At 34.5% G+C, this 20,519-nt stretch overlaps 1 protein-coding gene across 4 annotated transcripts in view; it reads right to left on the bottom strand.

The window, feature by feature from the left end:
- The window catches only part of LOC117330291 (5-aminolevulinate synthase, erythroid-specific, mitochondrial-like), a 45,381-nt gene that overhangs the window by 14,725 nt on the left and 10,137 nt on the right, over positions 1-20,519 (bottom strand). For 2 of the 4 annotated variants that reach the window (XM_033888469.1, XM_033888472.1), the window contains exons 2-4: positions 7,717-7,768; positions 7,388-7,453; positions 302-468 (exon numbers count right to left, since the gene is read on the bottom strand). In XM_033888469.1, the coding sequence (XP_033744360.1) occupies positions 302-458 (157 nt within the window). In that variant the 5' untranslated portion in view covers positions 459-468; positions 7,388-7,453; positions 7,717-7,768. Of the gene's footprint in view, positions 1-301; positions 469-7,387; positions 7,454-7,716; positions 7,769-11,635; positions 11,734-12,404; positions 12,571-20,519 lie in introns of those variants that run through there. The other 2 variants (XM_033888470.1, XM_033888471.1) reach the window with 2 other exon arrangements.

Raw genomic sequence — 20,519 nt, 5'->3', positions numbered from 1 at the left:
TGACTGATCACTGGATGTGATACCTATCCTACAGTATATCTGTTAACAGGTTTGGTGACTGATCACTGGATGTGATACCTATCCTACAGTATATCCATTAGCAGTGTACCAACAGATTAGATAATGAATGGAGACACTAACAACTATGTCTTAAATAAATACAAATCTCAAATTTTGTGTGGTATAACACAAACCAAATAATGCTACTCCTCGGTCAAAATGGAAGCATTCTGAGGTTTTGTGATGTGGAACCCGACAGTGGCAGTGAGAGAGGAACCTTGAGTATGGGAAGGTAACTCACCTGGTTCAGCTGTCTCTCTGGGAAGGAGACTCATGTATCGGAAGGCATGGGCCATAATGGGACATCGCTCTGCATACGACATCAACTGGGGTGCTGCCTTTTTTACCTGGTTCACTGGTATACGACTCAGAAACGGACATCGCAGTGATGCTGTCATGTTGCTCAATCTGAATAAGGCAAAGCAATACATCTCAGTTAAGAAGTATCATGATTTTGTGACCAGTAAATTCTGCCACTACAATAATGAACAAATAAATGTATAATGTAAATGTAAAAGTGATTAGGTAAATGAACCATAACCAAAAATATTTCTTGTTAGCGAACCAACACATCCCCTGATGCAGGTCAGCAACTGGTTTGTGATTACACAGAAAGAGTATAAAAGTGTTCATCATTAGATAGCACTATTGATTGTTGGGTCTCCTGTTAGTGTTCTACAGTAATTATCGGGTCGATCAGCCTATGTAATGGTCCAATCAGTTCAACAATTATATCTGCATCAATATTGACGAAAGTGCTTAATCATTAAATGACTGAGTGAAGAATATTTACACTGATATATTGAATCAATACAAAAAGACGAAGATTACATGGAAAGTGAAGTCATCCACCTTTCCAGCCTACTTAAGATTTCCGACTTTCCATATAATCACCACCTACTGAACACCTGTTTACAATGGTAGGTAAAATATAAGCATTTCATATATGTTGTTTTGATTTTCCATTAAGTTCCTCAGTTGAAGTCTGTCACTGGACAGAATCATACTCCAGCTAACTTAATTATTAAGTATACTTTAGTTTTTCATTCAAGAACAGAAGTCAGCACCTGGTAATGGTGATATATCTCATGGACATTCAAACTAATACATCCAAAGTCCGACTCTTTTTTCTCTCACTGAATTGGTTCTATATACAAATGTATTTACTTACACAGCATATAATTTGCGATATCAGGTATTTTAACAATTTTTTTCATAACATATAAAGTACCAGTCCTTTAAATATATTATTTATGGCTGAATGCACAGGTGGTTAGTATTGATCTGACAACAGGAGGCTGGTATGTATGCATTATCATAAACTCCTGTAATATTTCTCTAGTAATTATAAATTAAATCGAGGGATTTACTCTGCTTTAATCATTGAATTCAGTGTGATACATGAGGTTTCTCAGGAAGATCCTGATGTGAAGGGCTGTTGGGAAGTTTGTCAATATGCCTACAAAATGGCTAAAACTCAATCAAAACAGTTGGACATTAACTGGATAATGATGATAAACCTACCGTACCACAAAAAAGGCCCTACATAGATACTTAAAAGGAGTATTTTAATTTTATTTCAAATAACTTTTTGAGTTATGAAAAACACTAGAACACTGACAGGTAATTATAAGCAAAGGCCCTGTCATGTGGTAATATATGATCTTCAAGAAGTCATCTGCCTATATTGCTGAGGTTGACATTTGAACTTCATTCAAAAATATTTGCAAGGAAGCAAAATATACATCATACATGTACTACGGTATGATGTGACCTTTTGTTTCCATTCACCTCAAAATACTTGTATAATACTTATTTGTTAGCTTTGAATTGTTTTATTCAATCTGTAAGTACCTCTCCTACTAAAAACTAGGGTCATAGTCAGAGATCCACATTGGCTTGATCATTGGATCAAAATGATCTCGACATTTGGTCAGTTGCCTCATTGTTTATACAATTCCAACTAATTTTCATTTGTTATGTCATCACAAAATGTTATTTTAGTGAAAAAATACAGAATAAGACACTGTCTTTTAATCCCGAGACCTTGACCTTTGGTCAGCTGACTTCTTGTTTAATTCTGGCCAACTCTGCTTATAATGCCATAACAACATACCCTGACCATTACTCTGTTAAATTCCAACCAACTTCATAACATCATAACAAATATTCATTAGAGAAAAGCTAATAAAATCTGAACTTAAGCCGTCACCCAGTGAACTTGACCTCTGCCCCAATGACCTTGACATTTGGACAGTTGACTTCTTGTTAAACTTGTTTGTTTGTTTGTTTTTGTTTAACGTCCTATTAACAGCCAGGGTCATTTAAGGACGTGCCAGGTTTTGGAGATGGAGGAAAGCCGGAGTACCCGGAGAAAAACCACCGGCCTACGGTCAGTACCTGGCAACTGCCCCACGTAGGTTTCGAACTCCTACGGTCAGTACCTGGCAACTGCCCCACGTAGGTTTCGAACTCGCAACTCAGTGGTGGAGGGCTAGTGTTAAAGTGTCGGTACACCTTAACCACTCGGCCACCGCTTCTTGTTTAGCTCAAACCAACTTTGCTCCATCATGTCATAACAAGATGTTCATCAGTGAAAATTTACAAACTTAGATCTTGGCCTTTGGATCTTATGTTCTTGACTTTTGTATTGATTTTTTACCTCAGCGTGCATTTTTGTGAACTGAACATCTTTACATCTAAATCAGTCAATTGATATTAAAGTTATCATCTAGAAACAAAATCTGTAGATAGGAAGACCGAGTATTCCTACATGTGTGTAGGGGCACCCGTATCTCCAATATTTTGGAGCTCTCATAAATTCTTTTGTTTCTGATTTTTTGAGAACAAAATATAGTTTTATAAGTAACTCCCATTTCAATTAAAACATTGTAAATGTTATATCAGACAGTGTACATTGATATCAGTATCTCTTATCAAAACTGCCAAAATGATATCAACACATTTATTATTTACCTGATGTACTAAAGCATGTTATCTAATTTGTGAAATATAACATGTTTCCAATCTGCCTCTTATAATCACCTACCTATAGCTTGAAATTCGCAAGATCGTGTTTTGGCAAATAAATATAACACTTCATACATGCAGATGTCCAAAATGTACTATATTTAGACAGTGAAAAACTGATCAGGCAGTCATAAATAATACACTGAGATACTTGTAGATTAAAGCACTACTGTGTAGCCACACACTCCAGGAACTTCTTTTTTTCTCTCTTCTTTTTCTGTGTACAGAAGTCAGTATGCGATTTGTTTTTAACAGAACACTTCCTCTTTCTATTAAAAATGGACAAAATTGTTTATGTATGATATATTTGCATTGTTATAAACTTGAAAAAAAAAATCATAAAAAAAAAACAAATGGACAAGATTAGACATAAACTCATTTACAGGCTATACGAGGTATCCAGATTTCTGTGTTAATAAAAATGTTTTCACTGCTGAAAGTACAGTCAAACCTGCTCTAATGACCGCCTGTATATAACGACCGATTTTAAGATTCCCCGTGAGATTTTACTATATAACGACCCTCTGTATTGCGACTACCTGTCTAATGTGACTAACGACTGGTGATTTTGGAACGGCGGTCGCTCATTTATTTTCTAAAGCGACTGATTTCTGTCATCCCTCATAAAATCCCCAGAAAATTCAGACACATCGACCCTGGCCTGATTATATAAACAAAGCACCACCACAACCCTGGCCTGATTATATAAACAAAAGACCCCTACCACCAAGAATGGGAGATAATTTGATTAATAAATTAAGTAATATTTCAGAACAAAAAAAAATAATTTGACCATTTTGAGTTATGTTTTTTGTCTTGGACTCCACAATCATATTTTATTCTTAGGTTTTTAACGGAAAAGTCTTTTTAATAAATATTTTACCCTTCAGATTTATATTTAAAAAAATATAGATATAAATGTATGCATTGATTTGACTTCTGAAAATGTTAAACTGACTGGTCTACTAAATCCCTTGTTCAATGATAAGTTATTTGTGGCAGTTTCATGTAAACTGGTTAGTGCAATAATGTTGAGCTGTCTATAAAGGCAACCTGTCTATAGTGACTGTTTTTCTGACTCCTATTGGGCAGTCTTTATAGACAGGTTTGACTGTAGTCATTTCCATTTCTGAATACATGATTTTTTTCCAAAATCTTATTCTGATAATTTTAGATAATGCTGTACTCTATTTTGCTAGACATTTATTCAAACACCATCAGAATTTAACTACATACTAGTATATCTTATATCAATGACTTTATTTTTCTCTGATGAAAAGAAAATGAATGCTCTTATTATAATCAGCTTTTCTTCAGCTGGATTTAAACAACATTGACTATGGAACATCAAAAATTTACTCTAAGCACACATTACAATGAAGTTATGCATTTGTAACAATAAAGCTGTTCTGGGGACAAGATCTTTGATTGATTAAGACTTTGACCTCAAACAGGCACCCATTTACTATGTCAGGTAGACTGGAGGTCAATTTCATTAAGGCCTACCTTGGGTAAATCTACCAACGGCAGTAGGTAAGTCACAGTTTTACTAGATCAGGTTTTTTAACACCACATCTTAATTAATTACTCATGAACAAACAATCAAGATACAGTGTGTATGACTAGGTAACCATAGAGACAGAAAACCCTTTGGTAAATCCTCTCCAAAACCAATCTTATCATGAATCTAAGAATCTTAAGGTCAACTCTGCCACTCGTTCACTGTACCTGATCATACAGATTATCCATGGTAATACCACTGATTTGATAAAGAATTACGTATCTATATCTGCAATAAATAATTAATATCTGCACTAAATAATTATCGTATAAACAGTTTACATGAAATATTTACATCATGTTCTCTGTGCTTCCCCAACACTTCTGACCAATCTCCCATATTCCCCTATCACTAGCCTTTGATCTGCTCATCTCCCCCATATATACATGGTATATCACAGCTTTGTGATAACTGATCTTTAGATCTGACCACCCAAATAGGGATTCTAGAACAGAATGTGTCAGAGCAAGGAAAACAAAATGTTATCCTTTATTATAGTTAAAACAAATTAAGAATGAAACTATTTCTTGTAGTATGTTCAATTATAATAATCTATACAAATCAACTGTTTAATAAAGGAGAATGTATAAGTTGAATTCAAAAGAGCCAGATTATTGTAGGAAACATAAACGTATGTTGTAAATTTACTCATAAAACAACATGTAATTGCACCAGCTGTGTTGCCAGTTTCTATACATGCAGTAATTTATGGACGAGCTAGGTTTATGGCAATTCAATTCTTACACTCAAACTCCTTTTACAATCAAACCCCTATTCAAATGCATTTTATACTCATCAAATAGTGTATGACATATACTATACAATACTAATATGACTTGATATTATCTAGTCTAGAATAATGTATAACAATATATAGTTCTTTGTCTAAAAGAACAGCTAGGCGGAAATACTTAAATAACTTCCTGATGTTAGATCTGGTAATTAATCAAATCTTAAATTATGAGAACATGAAGCTTACAGATTGCTCCAATGGCTATACACAAGTATTGATAGAGGTTATGAAATGATCATTTCAATAAGTACGATGTACCATCATATGTCAACAAAGAGTCCAAATAACCAACTTTAAGTATCCTACACAAAAAGATTTGTTAGATAATCAACACTGCTTGTACCTTTTGTGTTCTATCATACAGGGAAATACTTACACACACTTGGTGAACATGATGTCACTGTATTTAATAACACACTGATCTATATGTAATCCCTGATCATGGCTTGTCTACCATATACCTATAGAAGTGACAACTAACAACCAACAGTTTTATTTCTACAGGTAAATTGACAGGACCTATCAGTGTACGGCACGTGATGATTGACGTTATGAGCCCCACCTGATCAGGTATCAGGAGACCTGAGCAGTCACATGACCAATATCCCATCCCCTGGGGCCTCCATATTAACCAAGGACTACCAGTAGCCCTACCCCAGGGCCTATGTTTATGCGAATGCAATGGCCACATCTATGCCAGGAAAACAATAAATTAAAATCAAGTGACAAGTGTTGTTGAAACTTTTGATGCCATCATCATTCTAAGCAGTGTTTTGATGCTACACGGTCTAGTAGTTACTAATAACTGGCGACAAACACCTGGCCATGATGTTTTAATGTTTATTCACATTTTCATTAAAATGATATCAAAAAAATAACTGAGGTCAGAAAACTTGTATCAGATCAAATCCTAGTTTTCCTACCTCTTTTGTATGTTGTTTATTTAAATGGTGCTGTTCATGAGGGAATGAAATACAAGAGAAAAGCAAGTAGTATATTAAATGGCAGGAAATAATAAGACATTTTTTTTTTTTTTTTTTTTAAATTGCATTCCTGAATGTTTTACTGGTGATTATCCTATGTCATTTTAAGGAATTTAATCCACTTTAAAAGGCTGTGGTTGTGTCAAAGTTGTGATGAAAAGTGAAGAATTATGTTTTTAAACCTCACTTGAATTGGCATACTAAGATTAACTTTAATTCTGAGATCAATTAATCCATGATGTCTGTCATGTTTCTTGATAAACCACATCATGATTCCCAACTTCGCTAGCCAAGGGTGTTCAATACGATACTCTCCTGGAGAGTATCATATTGAACACCCTTGGCTAGCGAAGTTGCATCACACAGGCAGTACCTTGTTATCTATGACACTTCACATTTCTTCCTTAAAATATCTTAAGTTTAACACATGACAATTGTCATAATAGCTGTCAGCACGTTCTGGTTACTTGCCATGTTTACGATGTTGTGACAGAAACAGGAAGTAAGTCTTACACCTCCAGCCTCGTTTTGACTTTGATACAGCAGCGATTGTGAAACTGGCCTATTGTAACTTAGGAAATACAGATGGTTGTTTTCCGTCAATTCATCGATAATAATTACCTTGTAATTTTCAACATACAAAAAAACATATTTCTTGCGCAATATTCAAGGTGAAAGAAAGTTTCATGTTTTGCATTACACATTATATCTATTAAAGCAGACCATGATTTTGTGAAGTAGATCCCATGCATTTAAATGTGTTTCTTTGAAAAATATCTACAAAGAGTGAAAATTAAATATGCCTAACAACTTCACAAAACACTACAGACATCCCTCAAAACTTCACACAATCATATTTATATTCCAATACTTAAGAACATTTATATAAAATACATGTTAAAAGTTTTCCATTGGAAGCTGTCTGGTACATAGTGTAAAAACAAGCCTATTGGTACTTACTTTGGTCTTGCGGTAGTTCTTTACTTATTGGAATTCAAAAGTCTTAGGTTGAATACATGTACCCCACTGGAAATAGATCACATACATCTCAAATAAAATGTTCATAAAAATTATGTGAATCTTTGACAAATAAGCATGACCCTCTCTTCATTTGAGAGCGATCCTCCAATACTTTATAGATAGAATATGTCATCATGTGTAAACTTTAATGGTAAAAAGCAACTGACTGATGATTATTGAGGATGAAAGAAATGGCAATATATCAGGTTAATGACCATGTTTCAGGTATTGTCCATGACTTACGGCCAATAAAACATTAGGATACGTACCTGTGAGAAGTCCTCTTCCCTGTGTGTGCCCTACACTGAGAGCGACTCACTCCTACAAAACACAAAAGTTAGAAATATAAAATTCTGATGCTTACAGCCATCCAAACTCTGGATGATATGTATAATACTGGTGCTAAAGAATATTCAGATTAATCTGTAGAATGTTTACAGAAAAACTAGCTGGTGTTTAAAGACAAACGTTAACAGCAGCTCCTGAGTTGGTCTGCAGTTACTGTAAACAGGGGCGCAGATGTCCTACAAATCAATCCTGCAGAAATGTAATATCTGGCTAAAAGAAATCAATGGTGAACAGTGTTTTTCTGGATCAACATGTTCCTAATCAGCTTTTCATGTCTCTAAATATCAACAGATTTTCATGACGTATTAAAACACTATTCATCAATAACATAATACATATCAAGGTTATACACAGTGCCTTTATAATCAGCCCTATATGACTCAATTTGTGGTAGGCCATAAAACAATACAATATGGTGTAATAAATTGAAATATTTTGGCTGTTGTTATATTTTGGTTTCAACTAATCTATGTTGTTGGCTCTGTTCATAATGTTGCTCGGGTAGAATGTTATCTATCAACTCCTTGTTTTATCAGTCACAACCACCAAACTTAATTAGGCCATGCACTAACACTTGTACTGGTTATATCAAAATGACTATATGTATATATATATGGATAGATGTGTGATAATTAAATACTTATTTATGTTTTATAGTAAAGGTGTTTGTCAATTGTATCTGTATATCTTGTTAAATCTCAATGTCTGCGTGAACTGCCATGATTTCAAATGCAAATGCCACATTTTACAACTGAATACTGCAGTATGCGATGTAACAATTCTGAACTGTTCAGATGAAATTTATCTCAAAGCTACCAATGTGAGGAATTCAAAATTGAAATATGTACCGTATTTGACCTAATAAGGGCGCAGGGCGCGAGTAATTGACAGTGGGGGCGCCCTTATTAAGATTAGTTATTCTGAAGTTTTATGAAACAGACTATACCTTATAGCAGAATACCCAAGGTTGTGGAAACGGTAAAATATTCAGTCATAAAATTATTCCAGATGAAGATATCTATTCATTATCATATATTAAGCTTAAACAACACTTGAATATTCCTGTAAACTTGTAAACCATGCCAGCTGATCTTTAGACCAAAGAACGTGTGTTCCACCATTTATGTTAAATGGAACTCTTTTGTGTTCTATTTATAGAAACAGGTAATTTCCCAGATCATATCAGACATCGTTTTCTTTGACCTATAATTGATTTACAATGTCTTTTACTAGCTTTCTGTTCTGAACAAAAGTTATTTATCAACAAGAATGAAGTCTTTATTTTATCTTCAAATAAAGATGGTAAGTTATTATTTGTATGTGTGTTTAGTTTTGGGTGCTCTTTGCACTGACATGTCATCTATAGCCTGTAGGAATACACAAAATGTGGCGAAAACATGTGTTCCAGTTACTTAATTTGCTGAAGAAAATTGAACACATAAAGTAGTAAAATATTTCTCATAAATTATTACTTTTGAACACCATTTTGACACTCAGTCAAAGATTTATTTCCTTGAAAAAAGGTAGGGGCGCCCTTATTAGGGCAGGCGCCCTTATTAGGTCAAATACGGTATATGGAAGAGTTTTCAAAGAAAACAAAAAAAGATGAAAATGATGATGTATTTGAGATATGCAATACATTATATTAGTTGCCACAGGTGTCATAAAATCACCATATATATGTACACCAAAATAAAACCACCCTTTTTCGACAAAAAATCCACAAAATATTGCAATTCATGGTAGCCTTAACCATTACTTTCAGGAATTTTACTGACCTAGAGGTTTGTGGTCAGTGTCCTAAATACTGTATTGTGGATGATGCAGTACCGTATTCTTCAAATTTCATCAAGGTATGATTTTTCACATTGAAAAAAAATAACATTTACATAAATTTGCACTTATTTGGTCTTTAAAACAGACAATCCCTGTGAAATAAAAGTCGGTGACCTCATTCACACCACAACACACATCTGTATATGTAATACCTTTATATGGCAACCGTTATTTGGATAATGACAACAGTATAAAAGTGAACAAGTACATTCAAATGGTTCTACCTTTCGTTTTACATTACACAAATATTATCTCTCCAATTCAATTAAGATGTTAACAAAATCTGTATACCAAAGGAGTTTCAATCCAATATGATTACTAAAGCAGTCATACAAGAAATAAAATTTATTAAACATCCTGTCATTATTTGTAAATTTTTATATCGTAAGATCTATCATAAATTTAAAAGGTCTAAATCAAAATACTCACTTTATTCTGGATACTTTTTAAAAAATTTATAACTATAACGACTTAAGTGTTTTCGTCTATAAATATTCTGACATATCACGAAATTAGTGTAGCAAATACACTAAAAAGATCAAGCTACAAAATGTATAATATTGAAATCAGTCAGGCACAAAAGGCTGTTTAAGTGGGAACTTGTAAGTCCGGTGTATCTAACTTTGATACACGGAGACGCATACAAAAAGGTATGTTCTGTGATTGCATACAAAAAGGTATGTTCTGTGATTGAAGTTTGGGTAAAATATATGCAATATAAAATTAAAAAAATAACTTTAGGATAATCTCATACAATTAATGCGTCAATAGTTTAGACGTTTTTGGTTTATTTAGCAGACTAAACATATACCCTGTAGCTTTTACCCTACAGTAAATTTACAATTCATCGAGAACCAATGGACATTTCAACAGAATTTACCAGGATGAGGAGTTGGTTTCACTGTACCATAACAATAAGACAAATGCTGAAAAATATATTTACTGTACCATAACAATAAGACAAAAGCTGAAAAATATATTTACTGTACCATAACAATAAGACAAAAGCTGAAAAATATATTTACTGTACCATAACAATAAGACAAAAGCTGAAAAATATATTTACTGTACCATAACAATAAGACAAAAGCTGAAAAATATATTTACTGTACCATAACAATAAAACAAAAGCTGAAAAATATATTTACTGTACCATAACAATAAGACAAAAGCTGAAAAATATATTTACTGTACCATAACAATAAGACAAATGCTGAAAAATCTCTTTAAACTGGACAGTTCAAAATATAAGTCATTGTATCAAATCTTGACTTGAGCAAGAACAAGGACATGATAATTTCTATAAACAGTAATGATGACCCTGACAAATTGACACTGACCTAGTACCCTGAATTGCTAACTCACAATGATTTTCTTGCTAAAGTGTGACAAAGTTCCAGGAAGAAATGTGAACAAGAGTAACGTGGCAGGGTGCAACAATATACACCGATCAATGTTGTCAGAGATCCCTAGATCACAAAAACAAGATATTGAAATGATCAAAGGGCATTCCCATTTTGTAAATATAATTGTATCAAAGTTCTTATCAAGCAAACACAACATATAATGACTTATGAAGAAAAAAATGAAATGAAAATAACCTTTATTTATCCTCGTTTACATGTACATGGTTAACAAACAACACAAGCTCTCTTTAGAGGTTGATTTAGGAGGGGAAGTAACAAATAAACAACAACATATATCATAATTATAAATCCTACCAAGTTTTAAAAACTGTAGATGATCTTCAGACACAAACTTCAAATACAGAAATAAACTTAGCAATAACTTTACAACAATAAATTTAAATTCTTTTCACGGGAACACATCATTATTATAATGTAAAATATACCCAGTTTCAAAAGGGATCAGTCAAAAAATGTTCACCGGACAAATAAAAGTTTTTTGCTGGACAGACAATGCCATACCATAATACGAGCTTATTCAAAAATAGTACTATGTACTTAAGTGTATGTAATATAGTAGTACCCTGTATAAAATTACCTGTTCTATAGTTTCTGTTGACTTTTCATAGGATGTCCGAAGTATAAATTGTGAACCTTGTCTGAAGTATTACACAATACCTTAGATTTCTACAGGCTACAAAAGCGTTCTGTTGACTTTTCATAGGATGTCCTAAATTGTGAACCTTGTCTGAAGTATTACACAATACTTCAGATTTCTACAGGCTAGCTACAAAAGCATGTGTTTGTGTTTACTTTATACTTCCTCTGACAAGAATCAGCTGTATTATACATATCATTGATCATATGAAGTAAAGTGGTCTTATTCAAACTTTAAAATTAATGTTCTTACAAAGTATGACTTACAAAAATTAGAAAAAATTTGCTGACTTTTGGATTTTCATCATGGTGGCAATAGTTTACCTTGGCCAGCTGTCCAGTACAAATATAAATATCAATTTCCAATCCAGTTTACCTTGTATCAAACATAAATATTATATTGCTGCCAAACCTAATAAATTGAGATTTTTTTCTCTCAAAAATTACTCATCAATAAAATAAATCGGGAGTTTCATGAGAATCCACTTATTTTAATATACACAAAATGAAAATTAAAGGTATAACTGCTAGGGAACTGATGAATCTTAACTTTAAACTGTTATGACTCAGATTATTCCTGTACTTTACACAAACCTTAGATGTGAACAGTTCGTGATCATGATCACCTGATAAGAAATCGTGACAATCTGTCCGGAAGACTGATTTTAGATATAAACCGAGCATTATGGAGAACTTGTAAAACTACTTACTTTCACAGCAAACTATGAAAAGAGTATTGATCCTAGGTCAGCTGACCTTTCTTTTACTGTGTAATAAGCTGGATAACAAGTGGCCGACAAGGGGTAAATCAGGAAGTGAGATGTACAAGATGACAAGAGACTAGAGCGGAGGACACGCCCACTCTTGACCTGGTCATGATTGACGGCTTAAGCCAATCATAGCAACAACTCTCGTCAAATCTTGCCATAGCCGAGAGCACAACATGTCTAAGAAGTCTAACCTATGCCATAGCCGAGGGCACGACATGTCTGAGAAGTCTAACCTACAATATCTTTATAACTAGAAGTAGTATTATTGCATGTTAAAAATGTTAAAGGGGAAAGGGTTAAAACATTAAATAAGCACATCTTACATTTTTACAAGACCATTTTTTGCAATTTCGTCAATATATAAAAAAATTTGTGTGAATTAATATACTGACAACTCATACCTTGGATAGCCTTACAATCATGGCCTACCTGTAAACATCTTAACTCATACCTTGGATAGTCTCACAATGACCTACCTGTACACATCTTAACTCATACCTTGGATAGTCTCACAATGACCTCTACCTGTAAACATCTTAACTCATACCTTGGATAGTCTCACAATGACCTCTACCTGTATACATCTTAACTCATACCTTGGATAGTCTCACAATGACCTACCTGTACACATCTTAACTCATACCTTGGATAGTCTCACAATGACCTACCTGTACACATCTTAACTCATACCTTGGATAGTCTCACAATGCCCTACCTGTATACAACTCATACCTTGGATAGTCTCAATGGCCTCTACCTGTATACATCTTAACTCATACCTTGGATAGCCTTACAATGCCCTACCTGTATACAACTCATACCTTGGATAGTCTCAATGGCCTACCTGTACACATCTTAACTCATACCTTGGACAGTCTCAATGGCCTACCTGTATACATCTTAACTCATACCTTGGATAGTCTCAATGGCCTCTACCTGTATACATCTTAACTCATACCTTGGATAGTCTCACAATGACCTACCTGTACACATCTTAACTCATACCTTGGATAGTCTCAATGGCCTCTACCTGTATACATCTTAACTCATACCTTGGATAGTCTCAATGGCCTCTACCTGTATACAACTCATACCTTGGATAGTCTCAATGGCCTCTACCTGTATACAACTCATACCTTGGATAGTCTCAATGGCCTACCTGTATACAACTCATACCTTGGATAGTCTCAATGGCCTCTACCTGTATACAACTCATACCTTGGATAGTCTCAATGGCCTCTACCTGTATACAACTCATACCTTGGATAGTCCCAATGGCCTACCTGTATACAACTCATACCTTGGATAGTCTCAATGGCCTCTACCTGTATACAACTCATACCTTGGATAGTCTCAATGGCCTCTACCTGTATACATCTTAACTCATACCTTGGATAGCCTTACAATGCCCTACCTGTATACAACTCATACCTTGGATAGTCTCACAATGACCTACCTGTATACAACTCATACCTTGGACAGTCTCAATGGCCTACCTGTACACATCTTAACTCATACCTTGGATAGTCTCAATGGCCTCTACCTGTATACAACTCATACCTTGGATAGTCTCAATGGCCTCTACCTGTATACAACTCATACCTTGGATAGTCTAAATGGCCTACCTGTATACAACTCATACCTTTGATAGTCTCAAGGGCCTCTACCTGTATACAACTCATACCTTGGATAGCCTTACAATGCCCTACCTGTATACAACTCATACCTTGGACAGTCTCAATGGCCTACCTGTATACAACTCATACCTTGGATAGTCTCAATGGCCTCTACCTGTATACAACTCATACCTTGGATAGTCTCAATGGCCTCTACCTGTATACAACTCATACCTTGGATAGTCTTAATGGCCTCTACCTGTATACAACTCATACCTTGGATAGTCTCAATGGCCTCTACCTGTATACAACTCATACCTTGGATAGTCTCAATGGCCTCTACCTGTATACATCTTAACTCATACCTTGGATAGCCTTACAATGCCCTACCTGTATACAACTCATACCTTGGATAGTCTCAATGGCCTCTACCTGTATACAACTCATACCTTGGATAGTCTCAATGGCCTACCTGTATACAACTCATACCTTGGATAGTCTCAATGACCTCTACCTGTACACATCTTAACTCATACCTTGGATAGTCACAATGGCCTCTACCTGTATACATCTTAACTCATACCTTGGATAGTCTCAATGGCCTCTACCTGTATACATCTTAACTCATACCTTGGATAGTCACAATGCCCTACCTGTATACATCTTAACTCATACCTTGGATAGTCTCAATGGCCTCTACCTGTATACATCTTAACTCATACCTTGGATAGTCTAAATGGCCTACCTGTACACATCTTAACTAAAACATTGGATAGCCTTACAATGGCCTACCTGTACACATCTTAACTCAGACCTCAGATAGTCTCAATGACCTCTACCTGTACACATCTTAACTCATACCTTGGATAGCCTTACAATGCCCTACCTGTATACAACTCATACCTTGGATAGTCTCAATGGCCTACCTGTACACATCTTAACTCATACCTTGGATAGTCTAGATACACATGCAATGTACATGAACAAATAGTAACTTGAGCACCCAAATGAGAACCTTGAACAGAATATCATGGTGATGAAATTTAAAAGAAGCAGATTAAATTCAGTATGACAATTCATTTCTGAAAAAGAAAATATTCTAAAAATACAAAATTAAATACCTTTATGCCACAAAACAAGGCTGTGATATTTATTTCACATATAGCCGATATTGAAATATGCTGTAACTATCAAAGCTTTTCGACACTAAGTATGGGTAGATAAAAAGTTTGTATCCTAAACAAGGATATGGTTGTCAAGATCCCCCACTCATGCAAATATTTGTATCCTAAACAAGGATATGGTTGTCAAGATCCCCCACTCATGCAAATATTGTATTACATGAAATCAAGTGGGCAACATGCATAAAAACATAAAACACTACATGACATAGCATTTAGAATTATTACATGTATTTGTGTTCAGACATCAAGGTTCCGGTGAAAGTAATCAACATAATTAGTAAGTCTACCAAACAGGTTTCATCAAAATCCAATCATTCCTTCAAAAGATATCGTGCAGAAAGCAATTAATTAGCAAATCAGGTCACAGCAGCCTCATTAAATATGAGCAGAATATGCCGATAATCAAACTTGAGCAAGGGGTTTAGGTAATAAATCTACCAAGCAGGTTTCATCAAAATCCGATCATTCCTTCAAAAGATATTGTGCGAAAGCTATCAGCCAATCAGATCACAGCAGCCTCATTAAATATGAGCAGGATATGCTGATAATCAAACTTGAGCAAGGGATTTAAGTAATAAGTCTACCGAGCAAGTTTCACCAAATCCAATCATTCCTTCAAAAGATAAGATATTGTGCAGAAAGTGAATCCGGACAGACGGATCAAACTGATTTGTAAATCCCCCCCCCCCCCCCCCCCCCCCCCAACTTTATAGTTAGTCAAACCAAAAAGGACGCATATCTATGTAAAAGAAAGATCAGCGTGTTTCACTATTTACAAAAACATTTATTTTTTAAAGACAAATCACACCAAGGTAAGCAGACAAGACTGAATAAATTGAAGTTAACAATTACTAATAACATTGCTTGACCCCAATATCCCTAATAACATACAGGATCTAGTTCAAACAGGATACAGATATTAAAATAAAACCCAAAGCTAAGCATGGACAGGGTCTATATGTGGGATCAGGTTTGGCCAGGTTTAATTTATTGCAGTGTGAAGTACTGTATTCATACTATCCCCAGACTTGCACTTTCTTTTTGTCTTGTATTTAGCAATACTATCTCCACACTCCAGGATTGTCATTCAAGAAAACCTGAGATAAATTAATCAGGGAAAAACATTACAAAAAATATATTAAAAAATCAAGTTATATCAAAAACTTGAGCAAGGGATTTAAGTAATAAGTCTACCGAGCAAGTTTCACCAAATCCAATCATTCCTTCAAAAGATAAGATATTGTGCAGAAAGTGAATCCGGACAGACGGATCAAACTGATTTGTAAATCCCCCCCCCCCCCCCAACTTTATAGTTAGTCAAACCAAAAAGGACGCATATCTATGTAAAAGAAAGATCAGCGTGTTTCACTATTTACAAAAACATTTATTTTTTAAAGACAAATCACACCAAGGTAAGCAGACAAGACTGAATAAATTGAAGTTAACAATTACTAATAACATTGCTTGACCCCAATATCCCTAATAACATACAGGATCTAGTTCAAACAGGATACAGATATTAAAATAAAACCCAAAGCTAAGCATGCATGGACAGGGTCTATATGTGGGATCAGGTTTGGCCAGGTTTAATTTATTGCAGTGTGAAGTACTGTATTCATACTATCCCCAGACTTGCACTTTCTTTTTGTCTTGTATTTAGCAATACTATCTCCACACTCCAGGATTGTCATTCAAGAAAACCTGAGATAAATTAATCAGGGAAAAACATTACAAAAAATATATTAAAAAATCAAGTTATATCAAAAACCTCAATATAAAAATGACAAAAAAAAAAAAAATTCTTTTGTATGTGCTTCATGCATATCATTCAAAGCTCTTAACAGCATGATTAATGTACATGTATAGAGTAACAAGAGTTTATATTAGAACACATTAACATATTTTCTGAAATGTTGATGGCGTGGGTGTCACACGCATAAGTAACGTCCCACAAAAAGGAGCATCTGACATTAGCCCTACTTATCACGAGACACAGTACACGTACGTCAAAGAGAATTGTATACATCCTGTTAGCGTGCCGATTCTGTGTAATAACCACATACGGAAATCCGAAGTAAAATATCATGCTACATTAAGTTGTGACAACAATGTAATCTATCGATACAGGTAACAGCCTGAACGCATCGTTTATATTCCACTGAAAATTTGTTTTGAAGAAGAAAACCATACAGATTAAATTTGTTTTCAAATGTACATTCATTATATTGTCATAGAATGATGAATTTTGCTTTTACTTTCCCAAAAAATCTGACAGTATTAATTTAATTGCACCTACATACAACGTACATGTTATTTACATATGGCCCAGGGCAACATGATGACAGGTCTGGAGAATAACACCTTCATATTAACTCAAATTACAGCTAATAAAAATGTTAAAATTCAAAGATGAAAAGTAATAACATTAATATATGTTTTCTTTTATATATATATTACATGTTTACTATCGTACAACAACAGATAAATAATAAACTAAAATTGTAACTTACATGATATCTGACATAGAATACAAACAATTGTGAAACATCATTTTTTTGTATTCTGCCTCAACAGTAATTGCCAGGTTTATCAGTTTAAATTTAGCGTGTGTTTATTCAGAGAACATGTACATAATACACTTGAAAACATCTGCTTCATGTTATAATTTTTAATTGAATGTTTTCCACTTCTAGTATGCACTCTTTATGAAAATATTTCAATATGTCGAAAACTACATTAGGGAAACAGAATTATTATACTTCAGTAAGAAACAAAGAAGTCATATATAAAAACAATTTAAACAGGTTTCCATGACAAAGGAAACTGCATAGTAATTCTAACAGCCATTTAGTAACCAGACAACTGTCTAAATCTTCCATTGTTCTATCAGAGATTCATTAGTAAAACATTGTGCATGTCCCCACCAACATAATACAAAATTCAAAATTTTAATCAACTTTTAAAATTTTAATCCATTTTAATCACATTCTGCATAGTTTTTATATTGATGAGAGGGGAACTTCTATCATCATGAGGAAATGAAGCCAAATATTTAGTTTGGCCAGGATAAATAATACCAATGGACAGAGATGAAATATTGAAACCATAAAAATGATATGTGGTGGTTGGTGGAGGATGAAAATAAGAAATGGCAGTAAAAAATTAGTATGCGATTAATTTTTCTGATAATTCTGGGGTGAGAATACAGTGGAAGGGAGATAACCCTAGCCTAAGCATCACTGTCAATTGAGTCCCAGATGGACTGTATCATGCAATTTTGTATAAAAATTCTTAATGGTACCATATCTGTATCATTTCCTCTTACTTTTACTAATCGCTATCAAACTGTGCTTTATGTGCATAGCACTGCTCCAGTAGGGTAGGCTTGTAGATGATTATACACAGTAATCAACAGTCTCCTGAAAAACAGTCTTTGTATAATAACTCGCATTATCACATAATCCAAATTTCCTATGCTTACCCAAGCCCAGCACTACCCCTCTATAATCACCCTATAACTACACTCTACATAACAAACTAGTCTGATCTATACCCTACCCCTTACCCATTCGAAAACACCATGGTTAGCAATACAAAATGGTGTCTAGAATTCCTACTATCAATAACAAAACTATACCCACTAACAAACTACACCAAATTTTTCAAACCAATCTATACTCTATCTCACGCTATCTTCTACACTTCTTGTCCTTCGGAAGGGACGTTAATCCGGGGTCCGGTGTACGGTGAGTCACGCCGTGCACGTTAAAGATCCTCTGCTGGTATTCGAACAAGAGTAGGCTAATTGCTAGCCGCCACAGAGTATAGGTTCATATAGGTCTCGATTAGGATAACGTAGGGCATTAAGGCAATTCAGTGACAGGTCAAAATTTTTTTTTTTTTTAGACATAGAGATAATCGTCTGTCCCTCTCATATTAGATCATTTGGCGATGATGAAATGCGAAATTGCTCCCTATTTAGTGCCCCGACCCACCCCTTTCCCCTTAGTGTCCTAGGCTCGGTTATAACCGGAACAAGGACGTTAAGCCCCATCAATCAATCAATCAATATCTGTAGGCTTACTGGTGTAGCCAGACTAATCTTAAAGCATCTGAAGATTTAATATGAAAGCACCTATTTTATACTAATTAATCAGAGTTTCCAATTTTATCATTTTTTTATACTTGTATACATGTATCAGTGTATATCATAATTGGTATTTGTTAATCATTTATTTTCTATTGTAATGTATTGTCATTTTGTTAGTACATGTAGCTATATACATGTAATTAATTTTTCTTTGTTTTCATGGTTAATACGCAAATGTGATTGGTCGAAAAATTCTTTTCATTTTTCTATGAAAGAAATTCTGAGAATGGCGCGAAAAATGTGACGTCACAATACGACAATTGACATTGCGTATTGATTTGAGAAAAAGAATCCCATTTAAAACCAGTAAAATTGTACATAAAACATGTTTTAAATTAGAAAATCATTTTCAAAAATTAATAATAAGCGTTGATGTCAATTATTTTTTAGTTTCATCGGGGTATGAAACAAATTTTGTTTGCAAACTTCTGTAAGAATCTGCTACGCGGATTCATACAGTTTGCAAACAAAATTTGTTTCATACCCCGATGAAACTAAAAAAAAATGACATCAATGCTTAAATAAAGGAATATGTTTACTACACCATGTTGTCAGTACTGTAACACAGAGGGTATACTATAGGCGCAGACCTACCTCACAAACAAGGGCCCAATGGGCCCAAATCGCTCACCTGCAATGCAGTGATCTTTTCATATATGGATCCTGCAGTTATTTGAAAGCATGCTACAGGACCAATATAATGTCTCTCTGCACTTTGGCTTTTCACTAAAAGTCATTTAAAGATTTAAGCATACTTGATCGACGTGACCTTGAATGAAGGTCAAGGTCATTCATTTGAACAAACTTGGTAGCCCTTCACCCCAGCATGCTACAGACCCAATATCAACTCCCTGGGACTCTTGGTTATTGAGAAGAAGTTGTTTAAAGATTTTAGCCTTTTTGACCCCTGTGACCTTGAATGAAGGTCAAGGTCATTCATTTGAACAAACTTGGTAGCCCTTTACCCCAGCATGCTACAGACCCAATATCAACTCTCTGGGACTCTTGGTTATTGAGAAGAAGTCGTTTAAAGATTTTAGCCTTTTTGACACCTGTGACCTTGAATGAAAGTCAAGGTCATTCATTTGAACAAACTTGGTAGCCC

Source organism: Pecten maximus, chromosome 7 (assembly GCF_902652985.1).
Source record: "Pecten maximus chromosome 7, xPecMax1.1, whole genome shotgun sequence".
Lineage (NCBI taxonomy): Eukaryota > Metazoa > Mollusca > Bivalvia > Pectinida > Pectinidae > Pecten > Pecten maximus.
Note: the sequence above shows the minus strand (reverse complement) of the source record. Positions and strands in the feature narration are given on the sequence as shown.